This window comes from Balaenoptera acutorostrata, chromosome 16 (assembly GCF_949987535.1).
Source record: "Balaenoptera acutorostrata chromosome 16, mBalAcu1.1, whole genome shotgun sequence".
Taxonomy (NCBI): domain Eukaryota; kingdom Metazoa; phylum Chordata; class Mammalia; order Artiodactyla; family Balaenopteridae; genus Balaenoptera; species Balaenoptera acutorostrata.
Genome location: NC_080079.1, coordinates 19,796,492 through 19,810,288, shown reverse-complemented (window position 1 = coordinate 19,810,288; position 13,797 = coordinate 19,796,492). Strand labels below are relative to the sequence as shown.

Sequence of the window (13,797 nt, the reverse complement as noted above, 5' to 3'; positions counted from 1 at the left end):
AAAAAAGTGAATTGTTTGCTTACATGTTTATAGCACTTCAGGTGTGTCTTGTTCTCTTTACATGTAGGTTGTTTTATCACATTGTTGATTCAGATGAAGTCAGCACGAAGATTTTGATGGAGTTTAATAAAATGAACCTACCTGGAGAGGTTACTTTTCTGCCTCTTAACAAATTAGATGTAAGGGATACTGCCTATCCTGAAACCAATGTGAGTTGATGTGTGTTAAGGTCTATCTTTCTTTCAATAAGTTTTTTTCTTGTGTTTAGCACATCCTAGTGCACAGGCACTGTACATTGGGATTCACGTGGTCTGTGAGATAAACATTCCTGTCTTAACCGAAGAGCATAGCGCTGGATGAGGAAAGGAAGGGAGACAGAGGTCACAGCCAAGACATAAAACAAACCATGCAAAATGTGCAAAGTGTTAAAATATTGGGTTGGCCAAAAAGTTCATTAGGGTTTTTCCTTAAGATGTTACGGAAGAACCCCAACTTTTTGGCCAAACCATACATAAGCACAGGATACTTTGAGAGTGTATCTCAAGGAGACAAAATTAAGATTAAATAGCTGGAGAAGAATTCCCTGAGGAACTATCATTTAAAGTAAATATTTTAAAGTTTTCTGAATGTACTTTTTTTAAATAGCTTATAAATTAGATTAAAAATATCTAGCAAAATGACAGGCTCAGAAAGCATACTGTTGCTTTTGTTATTAGCTGGTATATTTTTAAACAGATTAAAAATATCCCCTAGACATCATTCTTGAAAAAAATGTAATTGCTTTGAGGTGTTTGGCTTCAGAATATTGATGGTAGTAGCAACTATTTCACTATTTTTTAAGGTTAAAGCTAAAACCCTATGAGAATGATCTACAATTTAAGAGGAACAGTGAGAATATTATAAGCTATTTAAGTGGTTAGCTTTTTCTTCTTTTAAATCTACAAATTATCTTTGAAGTTTTGGGGAGGAGAAATTGAGTCATAAATGTGATGTGTGAATGAAGCAAGACACAAAAGAATGCATGTAAGTATGGTTCCCTTTACACTACTTGAACAAAATAAGCTTAGATGATAGAACTAGAAGTGCAAGGAAGTAGTGACCACAAAAGTTATATTGGGTTGGCCAAGAAGTTCGTTCGGGTTCTTCCATAACAGGTTATGGAAAAACCCGAATGAACTTTTAATAGTGGTCATCCCCAGCAGGTAACCATTGAAGGTAACCACTATGATTAGGAAAGGGTTACACTCATGGCTTCTGGGTGTCAGTAGTGTTTTGTTTCATGTCCTGCATGGTGGTTATATTGGTGTTTGCTTTGTAATTATTAATTTAAGCTTAACATATTATTGCGTTTTTCTGTATGTAGGATGTATTTCTTAATTTAAAAATTCTAAAAATTCTGTTCTGCCAGTTGAGAGAGAAAAAAGGGAAAATATATTTTATCTGAAAAATATTTTTTCTGAATATCTAACTTAGGTTATATATCTGTAGATAGAGATAAAATAAAATGAAACTATTTTGAGGAAATACTACTAGTTTACATTAGGCCCTTCTATGTGACAGAGGCTATCCTAAGTGTTTCACATATATAACTTGCCTAGACTTAACAACTTTGTCAGGAAGGTACTGTTGTTATTTCAGTTTTATAGATGAAGTAACTGTCATATAGAGAAGTTAAGCAACTTGTCCAGAGCACACATCTGAATAGCAGAACTGGGATTTGAACTTGAGCAGTCTGGCTCCAGAGCCACTAAGCTCTTTATCACTGTGCTCTAGTATTGAAAACCTGGATGATTTACATGAGCACAATTTCCAGTGTATTTCAGTAGAATGATTTTTCTAACTTTTTCAGTATAAAAACCAACAGTTTTGAAATATAAAGGTATTTTGTTGATTTGTATTTCAGGAAGATGTAATTCATGATTCTGCTAACACATTTTAATGAACTGTGTTTTGATCTCTTTGCTTGCAAAATATTCATTTTTAGGATGCTATTCCTATGATAAGTAAATTGAGGTACAATCCCAGATTTGACAAAGCTTTCAAACATGTGTTTGGAAAAACACTTATTTGTCGTAGTATGGAAGTTTCAACCCAGTTGGCCCGTGCTTTCACTATGGACTGCATTACCCTGGAAGGTTTGTAATAATTCTTAGCCTTGAACAAATAAATTCCATTTTAGTTTTAAGAGTGTTTGAAAATTCATGTCCATTTATTTCTCATTTTTAAAATAGTTGGTTTATTCAAGTCAGAATGTAAAAAGGGTCACCTCTTTATATTTAGTTGATGTCTCTTAAGTATAATCATTTGATGTATAGTAGAGTTTCTTAACCTTTTTTGCACCATGGACTTCCTTTGGTTCTTTGGTGAAGCCTCTGGGCCCGTTCTCAAAATGTTATATTTTATTTATTTATTTTTGGCCTCATTGGGTCTTCGTTGCTGTGCACGGGCTTTCTGTAGTTGCTGTGAGCGGGGGCTACTCTGCATTGCAGTGCACGTGCTTCTCATTGCGGTGGCTTCTCGTGTTGTGGAGCACGGGCTCTAGGCCCACAGGCTTCAGTAGTTGTGGCACATGGGCTTAGTTGCTCCGTGGCATGTGGGATCTTCCCAGACCAGGGCTCAAAGCCGTGTCCCCTGCATTGGCAGGCGGATTCTTAACAACTGCGCCTCAAGGGAAGTCCTCAAGTTTTCTTAGTTGTCCAAAAATATTTTTCTATCCAGGATCCAATCAAGGATGCATTCAATGCCTTTTCATTAGATTCTTTCAGTTTCAGTATAGGACAGGTCTCCTGTTTTCCTCCCACCCCAAGAAATTCACTTTCTCAAAGAAAGTCTTGTGTTCTGGATTATTTTACTGCTTTCTCTTCGTTAGGTTTAGGTTAAGCATTCTTGGCATGAGTGATGTGTACTTCTTATTGCACCACACAATGTGTCCCACTGTTACTGATGCCAGGTTTGACCACTAGCAAATCTTGGTTGTAAAGATGCCTTATCCCCTTTGTAATTAATAAGTGATATGTGGGATTATCCTTTAAGAATACATGAAAATCAGGTTCCCCCAAAACTTCTTCACCAGTGGTTTAGCATCCTTTGGTGACCCTTGCCTGACTCAAGTTAATACATTGGGGGTTTCTAAATGGTGGTTCTAAAATTCTGTGATTGCTTCTATATTTATTAGCTGTCACTCTTCTGTAAAGAGCCCCCTCCTTTTTTCTTTTTTATGTATTGCTATGATTCATGGACTTCTTCTTTTAATTCAATGTGTTATCACATTGTCATCATTATTTTTGATTTTCAGATTTTCCCAGTTGTGGCTAGTGGGAATTTCAAGCTAGGTTCTGTGTCCTGTTGATATGTTCCTATTAGTCTTTAACACTTCTTTCCTTCCTGGCAGATGTTCAGGCTCACCTAGAAGGTGTATTTTTTTAAATGCAAATGTTAATATTGTAAAGCAAAATTTTTTCCAGAGTGACTTAAACTCTTAACTTGTACATTCTTATTAAATAGGTAAAGGCTTTAGATTAGTCATTTGATTATTAATCAATTTATTGTTGAATAAAGAAGTTGTTATACAGAATTACTAATTTTCTTATGTTTTGTTTATAGGTGACCAAGTTAGTCATCGGGGTGCTTTAACTGGAGGCTATTATGATACAAGGAAGTCTAGACTTGAATTACAGAAAGATGTTAGAAAAGCAGAAGAAGAACTAGGTGAGCTTGAAGCAAAGCTCAATGAAAATCTGCGCAGAAATATTGAAAATATCTTTTTGTCTTGTGTTGCTGTAGAGAAATAACTGTTTTGGTTGGGATTATAGAATCTTTTGCATGTTAGATGTATTTTTCTCATATGCAGTGGGGGAAAATATCCCATGTGTTTGACTTTTATTTAAGCACAGGAGCTTATGTAGTATGTCTTTAACTTCTGAAGACAGGGAGAAAACTAGAAACTATTTTAACATCCTTTGCTTAGCTGTTAAATAGCTAATAGCAATAAATCTACTTCTGAGAGAAAAGAACCTGAGGAACACAAAAATTTAAGGTTATAGAGGGAACTGAGGAGTATTTGTCAGACAGTTTTATAGGAGGAAAACCAGGATAGTATTTCAATGGAAGAAGGGTGGACAGTATCAGGAATGCCACATACTACATAGAAGTTAAATATATAAGGGTTGAAAAATGTCCATTAGAGGTTATTATCTTGAGGCTCAGATTTAGTATTAGTGGAGGAAATGTCCATCAAAATGCAAGTCTTAGTAACCATAGTTCTCTTAGTTCTTTCAAATAAAAATGGTGTTCTGTGAAGAGTGACTAGTTCGATTCACAAGTGTGAGACACTTGTGCACATGCATCTTCTTTTTTTTTTTTTTTTAAAAAGCCTTACTTTCTGTTTAATCTGTTTTGCCAAACAAACACAGTGAAAACTTTAGTCTGACTAATTGTACAGAAAATAGAATTTGTAACCAGTAGCAAACATAACAGGATAGACCTAAGTCCCTGGCAAGCTGGATCTCCATCAACAGGTCACCTAGATCCCCTTGTCGATGGCCTCCTGGGAGGGAGGTCCTAGGAGGCAGAGGCACAGGTCTGCCAGTCCCCAACAGAATCAGAGGCTGCACCTGGGAAGGAAAAGCACAAAAAGTAGAACTGATGTCACTTGGATCTCTTATCACTACACACAGAAGAGTTGTCTCTGATTGCCAGCCAAACTCAAGGTTTAGTTGTTTTCCCAAAGCCATAGTCCTTGGGCATCTCGCCTGCATCCCTAGGGGATGTTTCAAGTTCAGTGGTTCTGAAGCCTCTGCTTAACCAGAACCTGCAACATAAACTTGGGGTTGGGGAGTGAAGGTGGGGAGGGGTAGACAAAGTCATAATTGCTGGTGTCACCAGTGCAGAGTCTGAGATCCCAGACTTCAGGACCTTGCTTCAGGAGGAAACAAGAGAGGGTGCTTGGTCACCAGCAAAAGAGTCCAGCTGCCCTAAGGCTCAGTACTGCCAACCAGTGCCCCAGGAGTATGAGGGAGTTCAACAGTGGCGGCCTCAGATCTCTCTAAGCTGGCAGGAGTCTGGGAGTCCCGAAGGCCGAAAGGGGACTCGTTCACATTCCGTGCTTCTTGCGGATGACAGCCATGGCCAGCAGCTGATCCTTCTCGTGTAGTTCTTCACGGAGTTTGGCCTCGGTGAGACGTAGGTGACGGATGCTGCCCTTCATCTCTTTCATCTTCACCTCCATCAGCGCCAGGATGTCCCACTGCTCGTTCAGCTTGCGCAAGAGCTCCTCCTCTGTGGTGCCTGACAACGAGTACAAGTGGTCGGAGCCAGTATCAGGGAAGCCCTCTTCCCCGACCACCACCAACTGGGGGCCCGTGGGGCACTTGGCGGCCTCCAGCCCTGCTGTAGCAGCCTCAAGCTCCGACGCAGCGGCTGCGCCCTCTGCGGCCGCGAACTCCACTTGCACCGTCAGGTCAATGGGCTTCACATCTTCTCCCGTGGGAGTGGTGGGCGCCGGAGGCACGGATCCCAGAGCCTGGCTGCTGTCCACAGCAGCCTGAAGGGTGAGGAGCACAGCCGCAGAAGCAGATACCAGGTTCGGCTGCAGCTGGGCGGTCTGGGCAGTGGAGGCGGATGGCGACTGCTGCTGCTGCTGCTGCCGCCGCTGCCGCCTGCGGCGGGCAGCTGCGGCCCCCGCGGGTCTGTGCGGTACTTTGCGCTCGTTGACTCTGCGCAGCGGGAAGATGGTGGGGACCCGCACCGTGTAGGTTTTGCGGCCACCCTGGAAGTGAACGCTGCAGAGACGGTGGCCCGTGGTGGGCTGGAAGGTGGAGAAGCACCCACTGATGCCGCCACGGGACACGTTCTTAAGCCAAAGGCGCCGCAGCTCAGCGTCCTTGGGAAACGTATAGAAGTGCAACGCCTCGTCCCGGTGCGAGTTGTTGTAGCAGCCTGGCACGCAGCACGTAAAGCCAGGCATGGCTGCGCCGGGCGGCCCAGCCCAGCCCAGCCCACCGGCCTTCTGAGCCTTTCGACAGCTCGGTCTGTATGCCGCCGCCCGCCCCTTGACGGGCGGCACCGCGCGAGGCCTTGGGCAGCCTCCCACTACTGCCGCCCGGCATAGCCAGACTGGCCCGGCGCCCTGTGCCCAGAATACGCCTCCCATCGGCCCGCGCCGAGCCAGCCGCCCAGCCGCCCGCCTCCACATGCATCTTCTTAAAACAGCCATGGTATAAGGCAGAAGTGCTTTATGTGTACTTTGCATTATGTCACACAATATTAAATACAGGTACTCAAAGCAGCGAAAATAATTACTTTTACTGCTTCATTAAGATATTCTTTATTGGAACTGGCATTTTTTAAAATGTGAGTTTATAGCTTTTCTGTCATCAGTTGCAAGTAAAAGCACAGAGAAAAAGGTAAATAAACATCTTAGTTTTAACTTTGCAGGGGTCTGCAAAGCATACTTTGAGAAGTGCCCAAATTTGGCAAGATGTGAGCACGAAGCATGGGGAAATACTAATAAAAAAGAGGTTGACAGCAGGCACCAACTACTTTCCTGTATTTGATAATCCAGCTAGATGGAGTTATTCTTCTACATTGGGCAAGGCCTCCTCTTCATATCTGACTCCCTTATATAGTGCTTTAAGCATAATAGATTATATAGTAAATATTTGTTGCATGAAAAAATATATATTATTTCATTTAGCTTCCTTTAGGACTTCCCAGGATTGTATTTATTATTTATTTTTTTGTATAGCAATTAGTAAAACAGTATGTGTGTTATTTTGAGAGAGAAGTGGGGTGAAATGTTTTAAGCTTCTTTTATGACTGAACACAGTGTAGTATTTAATTCAGCATTGTTATGGTCCGTAAATTTGTGGAAATAGCTTTATTTACGGATAAAGAAAAGGAAGGGGGATACACAATGTTTTGTTAACAGGCACCAAAGAATTTTCCTTAGCCTTGTATATGGATTAATAACGAAATTGATCAGCTCATGAACCAAATGCAGCAGATAGAGACTCAGCAAAGGAAATTTAAAGCATCTCGAGATAGCATATTATCAGAAATGAAGATGTTAAAAGAGAAGAGGCAGCAGTCAGAGAAAACCTTTATGCCCAAGGTTTGTTAAGTATGCTTTTTTTTATAGATTTGCTTTAATTATAAAGATTTGGGGTGGACCATATATTATATAGGTTATATAACGTATACATTCTGTTCCATTTTCATTTAGGCCCATACTTTTGGGAATCTACATGTATCTTTATCACGCTTTTACCCATGAGTACCCAGAGTCTCCTTTTGTAGGCCTCATTCAGACTTTCCAACTTCATTAAACAAACAGGCATTTTGAGCTACGGCATAATAGTACTGTCTGAGAGTAGTCAGCCAATATCCATTTTTGTCTATAAAGTACCATTTATGGATTTATTTGATTGCATTCTGTCCAGATTGTGCTAAAATGAGTAGAAAGTAAACTATTACTGCTATTACAAATGATAATACACGTTGGTGTCATAAACATGAAGCAGTTTTGACACAAAACTATTAATTTTGTACATCAATAGTACTAAAACAACAAAGTTTAAAATATATATATATACCAACAATTATACCACCCTAACATTCTAGCAACTTCTTATAGTTTGACCATGGAATATGATGTGTTACACACATCCTGCAAATACTGCATCATAAATATATTTTTCTTGTTGCTACATAGTTATAATTATCAAATATAATGGATATCTAATATTTAATTGAGTTAGTATGATTACTTAGCTCACTTTAATATCAGATATAGTTTCCAATTTTTCACTATTATAAGTGATACACTGACTAGTACGTTTATTAATAAATGGATAATCTGTCATATAGCAACGTAGCTTACAAAGTTTGGAGGCAAGTTTGCACGCTATGGAGTCCACCAGAGAATCACTGAAAGCAGAACTTGGAACTGATTTGCTTTCTCAACTTAGTCTGGAAGATCAGAAGAGAGTAGATGCACTGAATGATGAAATACGTCAACTTCAGCAGGCAAGTACAGTTGACAGGAAAAAAATTTTTTGTTGACAATTTGCTGTTGTGAAAAGTGTCTTTCTGGCTAATAAAGGAATGTGAAAGAGATTATTGAGAAAATATAAGATTTATTAGACTTCTAATATCCATAAAAGTAAATGAGGTTTTAATAAGTTTTTCCAAACCATACGTTAGGATTGTGTAAGAAATCTTTATTTTCTTTCATCTTACTTAATGCCCATTTGTCATTAGTAAGATGGAGCTTGTTAGCTTTGCTGTATTTATTGACCTGACCACCTTTACATATTTAATAATATTGTTTTGATTAAACATTTTAACAACATTTGATTTTTAAATACAGAGATGTAAGCAATTAATACTAAGTTCAAAAAATGAAAAGCAGGAAAAGAAAAATATTTTTGGTAACATGCCTTATAAAAAGAACCAGGCACAGAAACAGCATTCTGAATAGGTAAGAGGGAAAATGAAGAAAATATAGGGCTTTTTGGAAAGGTGTAAAACTCTATTTCAGCTCATTTGAACAAAAATAATGGAGAAAACAACAGATTGATAGCATTCCTGTATGTGAAATGTGCATGGCTGTGTAGACAAAGAATTTTGTTTTTTCTTCTAGGAAAATAGACAGTTGCTAAATGAAAGAATTAAGTTAGAAGGTATTATTACTCGAGTAGAGACTTACCTCAATGAGAATTTAAGAAAGCGCTTGGACCAAGTAGAACAGGTATGTTCTTTTTCGAGGGTTCCTTGACAAGCATAACCTTTTGATAATGCTTATATGAGAGACTCTGATTTAGAGTATGGGCTCTGGGGACAGAAAGCCTAGCAGTCTGACCACCTGCCCTGGCTTGGACTTCTAGCACTGCCACCTAGTGTACAGTACTGGGCAAGTCATTTAATATTTCTCAGCTCCAGTTTCCTCTTGTGTAAAATAAGCATAGCAGTAGTACCCGTTTTGTATGATTATCTGGCACATTCTAGGTAGTAAATATTAGTTATGAATATTTTCTCATCAGTAGTCAGATGCTGAGAAATTTTCTAGTAAGTTTTTCCCCTTTAATGGATACATTAAGTATTTACAATTATTTGAAGTATGTGTTTTGGTTTTCTTAAGTGTTTATTCAGATATATCAACAGCTATATAAACGTTGGCAGTTATAACATTTTGAAACTAACAAAATTCATATTTTTGTGGTTTAATGCTCTTAAGTTCCTTTTGTGTTATAGGAACTCAATGAACTGAGAGAGACAGAAGGGGGTACTGTTCTCACTGCTACAACCTCAGAACTTGAAGCCATCAATAAAAGAGTAAAAGATACTATGGCACGATCAGAAGGTAAATTTTTATTTAGTAAAAATATTTTTGGTATTTAGTTAAATTTAGCTTATTGGTTTTATAGGATTGTTGATTACAAAATTAAATATCCAAATAGGCAAAAGCATGTACCAATAGTTTTATGTGTTTTCCATCATCATAAACAGTTTATAGTGAACAGAGTTTAGGGTGTTGATTATAAATAGTAACCTTTGTTTTGTTGAAATGTTTGTGACAATTTTATGAGACTATACATTATTAGTTTCATTGACAAAAGTATGAAATAGCTGAATCAAGTTTCTTATCACTAGTTGCTGAGAAGAAAATTATTTTAGGCTTTTATAAACATAAACATTAAATATAAACTGTATACTTTGACTCATGTACACTCCCAATTTTGTTCTGAAGTTTTTCATAAGTTTTCACAGTAAAATTTAAACCTATTTATTTTGATAGATTTGACCTTTAAAATCTTTGGTCAGCTAACACTCTGGCTTTAAAACAGGTGTTATGGGGAAATCCTTGGCGGTCCAGTGGTTAGGACTCTGTGCTTTCACTGCTGAGGGCCTGGGTTCAATCCCTGGTCGTGGAACTAAGATTCCGCAGGCCACGCGGCTCGGTCAAAAGAATAATAAAATAGGTGTTATGGCCTAATCTGGTTTTCCCCCCATTTTAGATTTGGACAATTCCATTGATAAAACAGAAGCTGGAATTAAGGAGTTGCAGAAAAGTATGGAGCGCTGGAAAAATATGGAAAAAGAACACATGGATGCTATAAATCATGACACTAAAGAACTAGAAAAGATGACAAATCGACAAGGCATGCTACTGAAGAAGAAAGAAGAGTGTATGAAGAAAATTCGAGAACTTGGATCACTTCCGCAGGAAGCATTTGAAAAATACCAAACACTGAGCCTCAAACAGGTAAACCTAATTGGTTTTAAATTTGAAATCTCATTGCAAATTTCCCTGTATGTGGATTTATTTATACATTTTTTTCCTCTTTATAGTTGTTTCGAAAACTTGAACAGTGCAACACAGAATTGAAGAAGTACAGCCATGTTAACAAAAAAGCTTTAGATCAGTTTGTAAATTTCTCTGAGCAGAAAGAAAAGTTAATAAAGCGACAGGAAGAGTTGGATAGGGGGTACAAATCAATCATGGAACTGATGAATGTACTTGAACTTCGAAAATATGAAGCTATTCAGTTAACTTTCAAACAGGTATGTTTCTATTTGTAGTAAATACACACACACACTAAAATCTTCGGGTATTATTCAGTCTCTTATTCAATTTGTAAAGATTTTAAAACTTTTTTTCCACTGATAATTGGATCTAAAACCTGCAAACAAATCCAGTATATAGGTTGCAAATATAGTAAGTGGAATGTTTTATACAGCTCTTAAAGGAGATCCAATCTGTTATTCTTGTTCTTAAGATTAAAAAAATAAAACTATTTTTGATTGCTTTTAAATAATTTTTATCTTTTTTTAAAAAAATACATATTCCAGTTGACACCCTATCTATCTATCTGTTTATTTTAAGGTATCCAAAAACTTCAGTGAAGTATTCCAGAAGTTGGTACCTGGTGGCAAAGCTACTTTGGTGATGAAGAAAGGAGATGTGGAAGGCAGTCAGTCTCAGGATGAAGGAGAAGGGAGTGGTGAAAGTGAGAGGGGCTCTGGGTCACAGAGCAGTGTTCCATCAGTTGACCAGTTCACTGGAGTTGGAATTAGGGTAAAGTACCTTTACATTCAATTTTCCCCAGAGCATTATCATAGTAGAATTTGTAGACTATTTTGCAAAGCTAAATTGGTGCATTGTATGTATTTTACCCCTTTGAGATATTAACTCATTAAATTTTTTCTTAGGTGTCATTTACAGGAAAACAAGGTGAAATGAGAGAAATGCAACAGCTTTCAGGTGGACAGAAATCCTTGGTAGCTCTTGCTCTGATTTTTGCCATTCAGAAATGTGACCCAGCTCCTTTTTACTTGTTTGATGAGATTGACCAGGCTCTGGATGCTCAGCACAGAAAGGCTGTGTCAGGTACAGTTTTGGTTTCATAGTAACTTGGTAGAAATGATAGCTTACCTCTTTTTTTTTTTTTTTTTTTTTTTTTTTACTTTTTTTTCCCCTTCATCTCCACTCCACTAAATTCCCTCACTTTCCTTTTTTTTTTTAAATTTATTCATTTATTTTTGGCTGCATTGGGTCTTTGTTGCTGCGCTCAGGCTTTCTTTAGTTGTGGCGAGCGGGGGCTACTCTTTGTTGCGGTACGTGGGCTTCTCATTGAGGTGGCTTTGTTGCAGAGCATGGGCTCTAGGCCCGCAGGCTTCAGTAGTTGGGGCACGTGGGCAGCAGTAGTTGTGGCTTGCGGGCTCTAGAGCGCAGGCTCAGTAGTTGTGGCTCACGGGCTTAGTTGCTCCGTGGCATGTGGGATCTTCCCAGACCAGGGCTCGAACCCATGTTCCCTGCATTGGCAGGCGTATTCTTAGCCACTGCGCCACCAGGGAAGCCCCAATAGCTTACCTCTTTTATAGTATATTTCTTGTTGCCTGAGATATCCAGGGAGACTGGACAGGGTATTAGTCAATAAATAAAATAATTTCTCTTTGAACAGGTTTTCAAAAATCTAGTATTAGACTACAAAGTTTAGTTCTGTGAGAAATAGATGTAATAATTGAAAATCCTACTCCAGTTAAACTTTTATACAAGCGTCTCTTAACACTTTTTCTCAATGCTTGAATAGTCCCTGTCATAAACAATGTTGATTCTGTGTTTAAATAATTTATATGTGATCTTTAGTAGGTTTATGCAAACAAATGCAGTATACAGGTTGGGGGTGTGGGTAGCAGGAAAAGGTTGCTTTTGGTTTTTTGTGTGAGAAAATTTACTTTGCTCTGACATTATTTCTAATGCTGTGTTAGAAGGTGTTGCTTCTTTATATTCTGTAACTAAGTTATTTGTGTTAAAGATTTATCCCTAGTTTAAGAAACAAGTTGATATTTTTTGTAGATGTATGCATGCAGGCAGTTTTAAGTTTTAGGTAAGAGTAAAGATAGTTGCTTTCTAAATTTTCACTTCAACTGAAAAAAGGGTTTTATTAGATTACTATTTCTTTTTACAGATATGATTATGGAACTTGCTGTACATGCTCAATTTATTACAACTACTTTTAGGCCTGAACTGCTTGAGTCAGCTGACAAATTCTATGGTGTAAAGTTCAGAAATAAGGTAATTTTTTTATATGAAGTTTAAGTTCACGTAGTATATAATCCATTATATCTGTTGAATTCTTGTTTTATGTTACTTAAGTCATGAAAGAAAATTTAGAAAGTTATTGAAAAAAACTTAAAATGCCTATGAAGGTTATCAGTTTTTTTTGTGGCATTCATTGCATTGGTTTTATTTTTATTGGCATTAAGAGACACTATCTTCCTGTCTATCTGTTTAGTGCTTATTTAATGCACAGTCTTAAACAGTTACATAAATTCATTTATATTTGGTTAGACCACACAACTCTTTCTGGTGCTTTCAGCCTTAAGATTCTTTAAAATAGCAAAGTAATAAAAACTGAACAAAAATGTGGTTCAAATATTTAGATGTTAGTACTTACCTATATCTTCAGAGCATTAAAATGCAGAATATTTTTTAAACTCATGCATTGAACAAACAGCATTGTAAATAAAGGTTTTATCAGTCAGTGTTTTAGAGTCATTTGACTTGGTATGTAAAATTTATAGGTGATAGGGTGTATTTTTAAAATATTACCCTATACAGGGGAACACTGATATATTTCTTTAAGATTTAACAGATTTTGTTTTTCACATTTATTCTTCAGGTTAGTCATATTGATGTGATCACAGCAGAGATGGCCAAAGACTTTGTAGAAGATGATACCACTCATGGTTAATTGGAAAATACTTCCCATTGGTTTGGAAGATGTGTATAGTAATATCCTCATACCCAGGAACTGTAAATTTAAACCTAAATATCTGGTCGTTATTAATAGTTTTCAGACTTAGAGCATACATAGCCCTTTTATATTTCTGTCATTGTATTTTATAACATGCTCTGTAATGTTACATTTCTACTTATAGTTTAAGAATTTTATTTCCCACACAACTTTTTGTAAAGTGTCCTCCTATTTTAAATCTTTTAAAATGAGCTAAATAGTCTTTCCTAATTATTTTATCAATTATATTGCCTCTTTTTTATAGCTTCAATTAAATAATTGGTTTTATGACTAACTTTGTGTTTTATGTGGCTTTTTATTTATGGTTCTATGATTAGAAACAAATTTTTCTTAAATATCTACCTTTTGTTTTGCTTAAGAAAAGGTCTGCCTTCACCTAAAAGAAGATTTTTAAAACACAGTTTAATACTCTGTTGAATTACAGCAGTGATTCCCAATCCTGGCAGCATTTTAAAATTTATTTATTTATTTATTTATT

General features: G+C 37.3%; 2 protein-coding genes across 2 annotated transcripts in view; one reads left to right on the top strand and one right to left on the bottom strand.

Moving 5' to 3' along the window:
* Positions 1 to 13,593, top strand: part of SMC3 (structural maintenance of chromosomes 3) — a 34,169-nt gene extending 20,576 nt beyond the window's left edge. Inside the window, exons 17-29 of the mRNA XM_007173073.2 lie at positions 68 to 209; positions 1,985 to 2,135; positions 3,604 to 3,756; positions 6,960 to 7,111; positions 7,867 to 8,025; positions 8,642 to 8,749; positions 9,253 to 9,361; positions 10,017 to 10,264; positions 10,351 to 10,563; positions 10,886 to 11,077; positions 11,212 to 11,389; positions 12,471 to 12,577; positions 13,185 to 13,593. Coding sequence (XP_007173135.1) covers positions 68 to 209; positions 1,985 to 2,135; positions 3,604 to 3,756; positions 6,960 to 7,111; positions 7,867 to 8,025; positions 8,642 to 8,749; positions 9,253 to 9,361; positions 10,017 to 10,264; positions 10,351 to 10,563; positions 10,886 to 11,077; positions 11,212 to 11,389; positions 12,471 to 12,577; positions 13,185 to 13,256 — 1,984 coding nt within the window. The 3' untranslated portion in view covers positions 13,257 to 13,593. The remainder of the gene's footprint in view (positions 1 to 67; positions 210 to 1,984; positions 2,136 to 3,603; positions 3,757 to 6,959; positions 7,112 to 7,866; positions 8,026 to 8,641; positions 8,750 to 9,252; positions 9,362 to 10,016; positions 10,265 to 10,350; positions 10,564 to 10,885; positions 11,078 to 11,211; positions 11,390 to 12,470; positions 12,578 to 13,184) is intronic.
* Positions 5,093 to 5,965, bottom strand: LOC102999696 (THAP domain-containing protein 11-like). Its single transcript, XM_057531089.1, has one exon. It carries the CDS (start codon positions 5,963 to 5,965, stop codon positions 5,093 to 5,095), a length of 873 nt encoding a protein of 290 aa, XP_057387072.1.
* Positions 13,594 to 13,797: the final 204 nt, after the last annotated feature.

Excerpts from the sequence above, each read along its gene's own strand:
- LOC102999696 (XM_057531089.1), bottom strand. The coding sequence starts at position 5,965 with ATGCCTGGCTTTACGTGCTGCGTGCCAGGCTGCTACAACAACTCGCAC.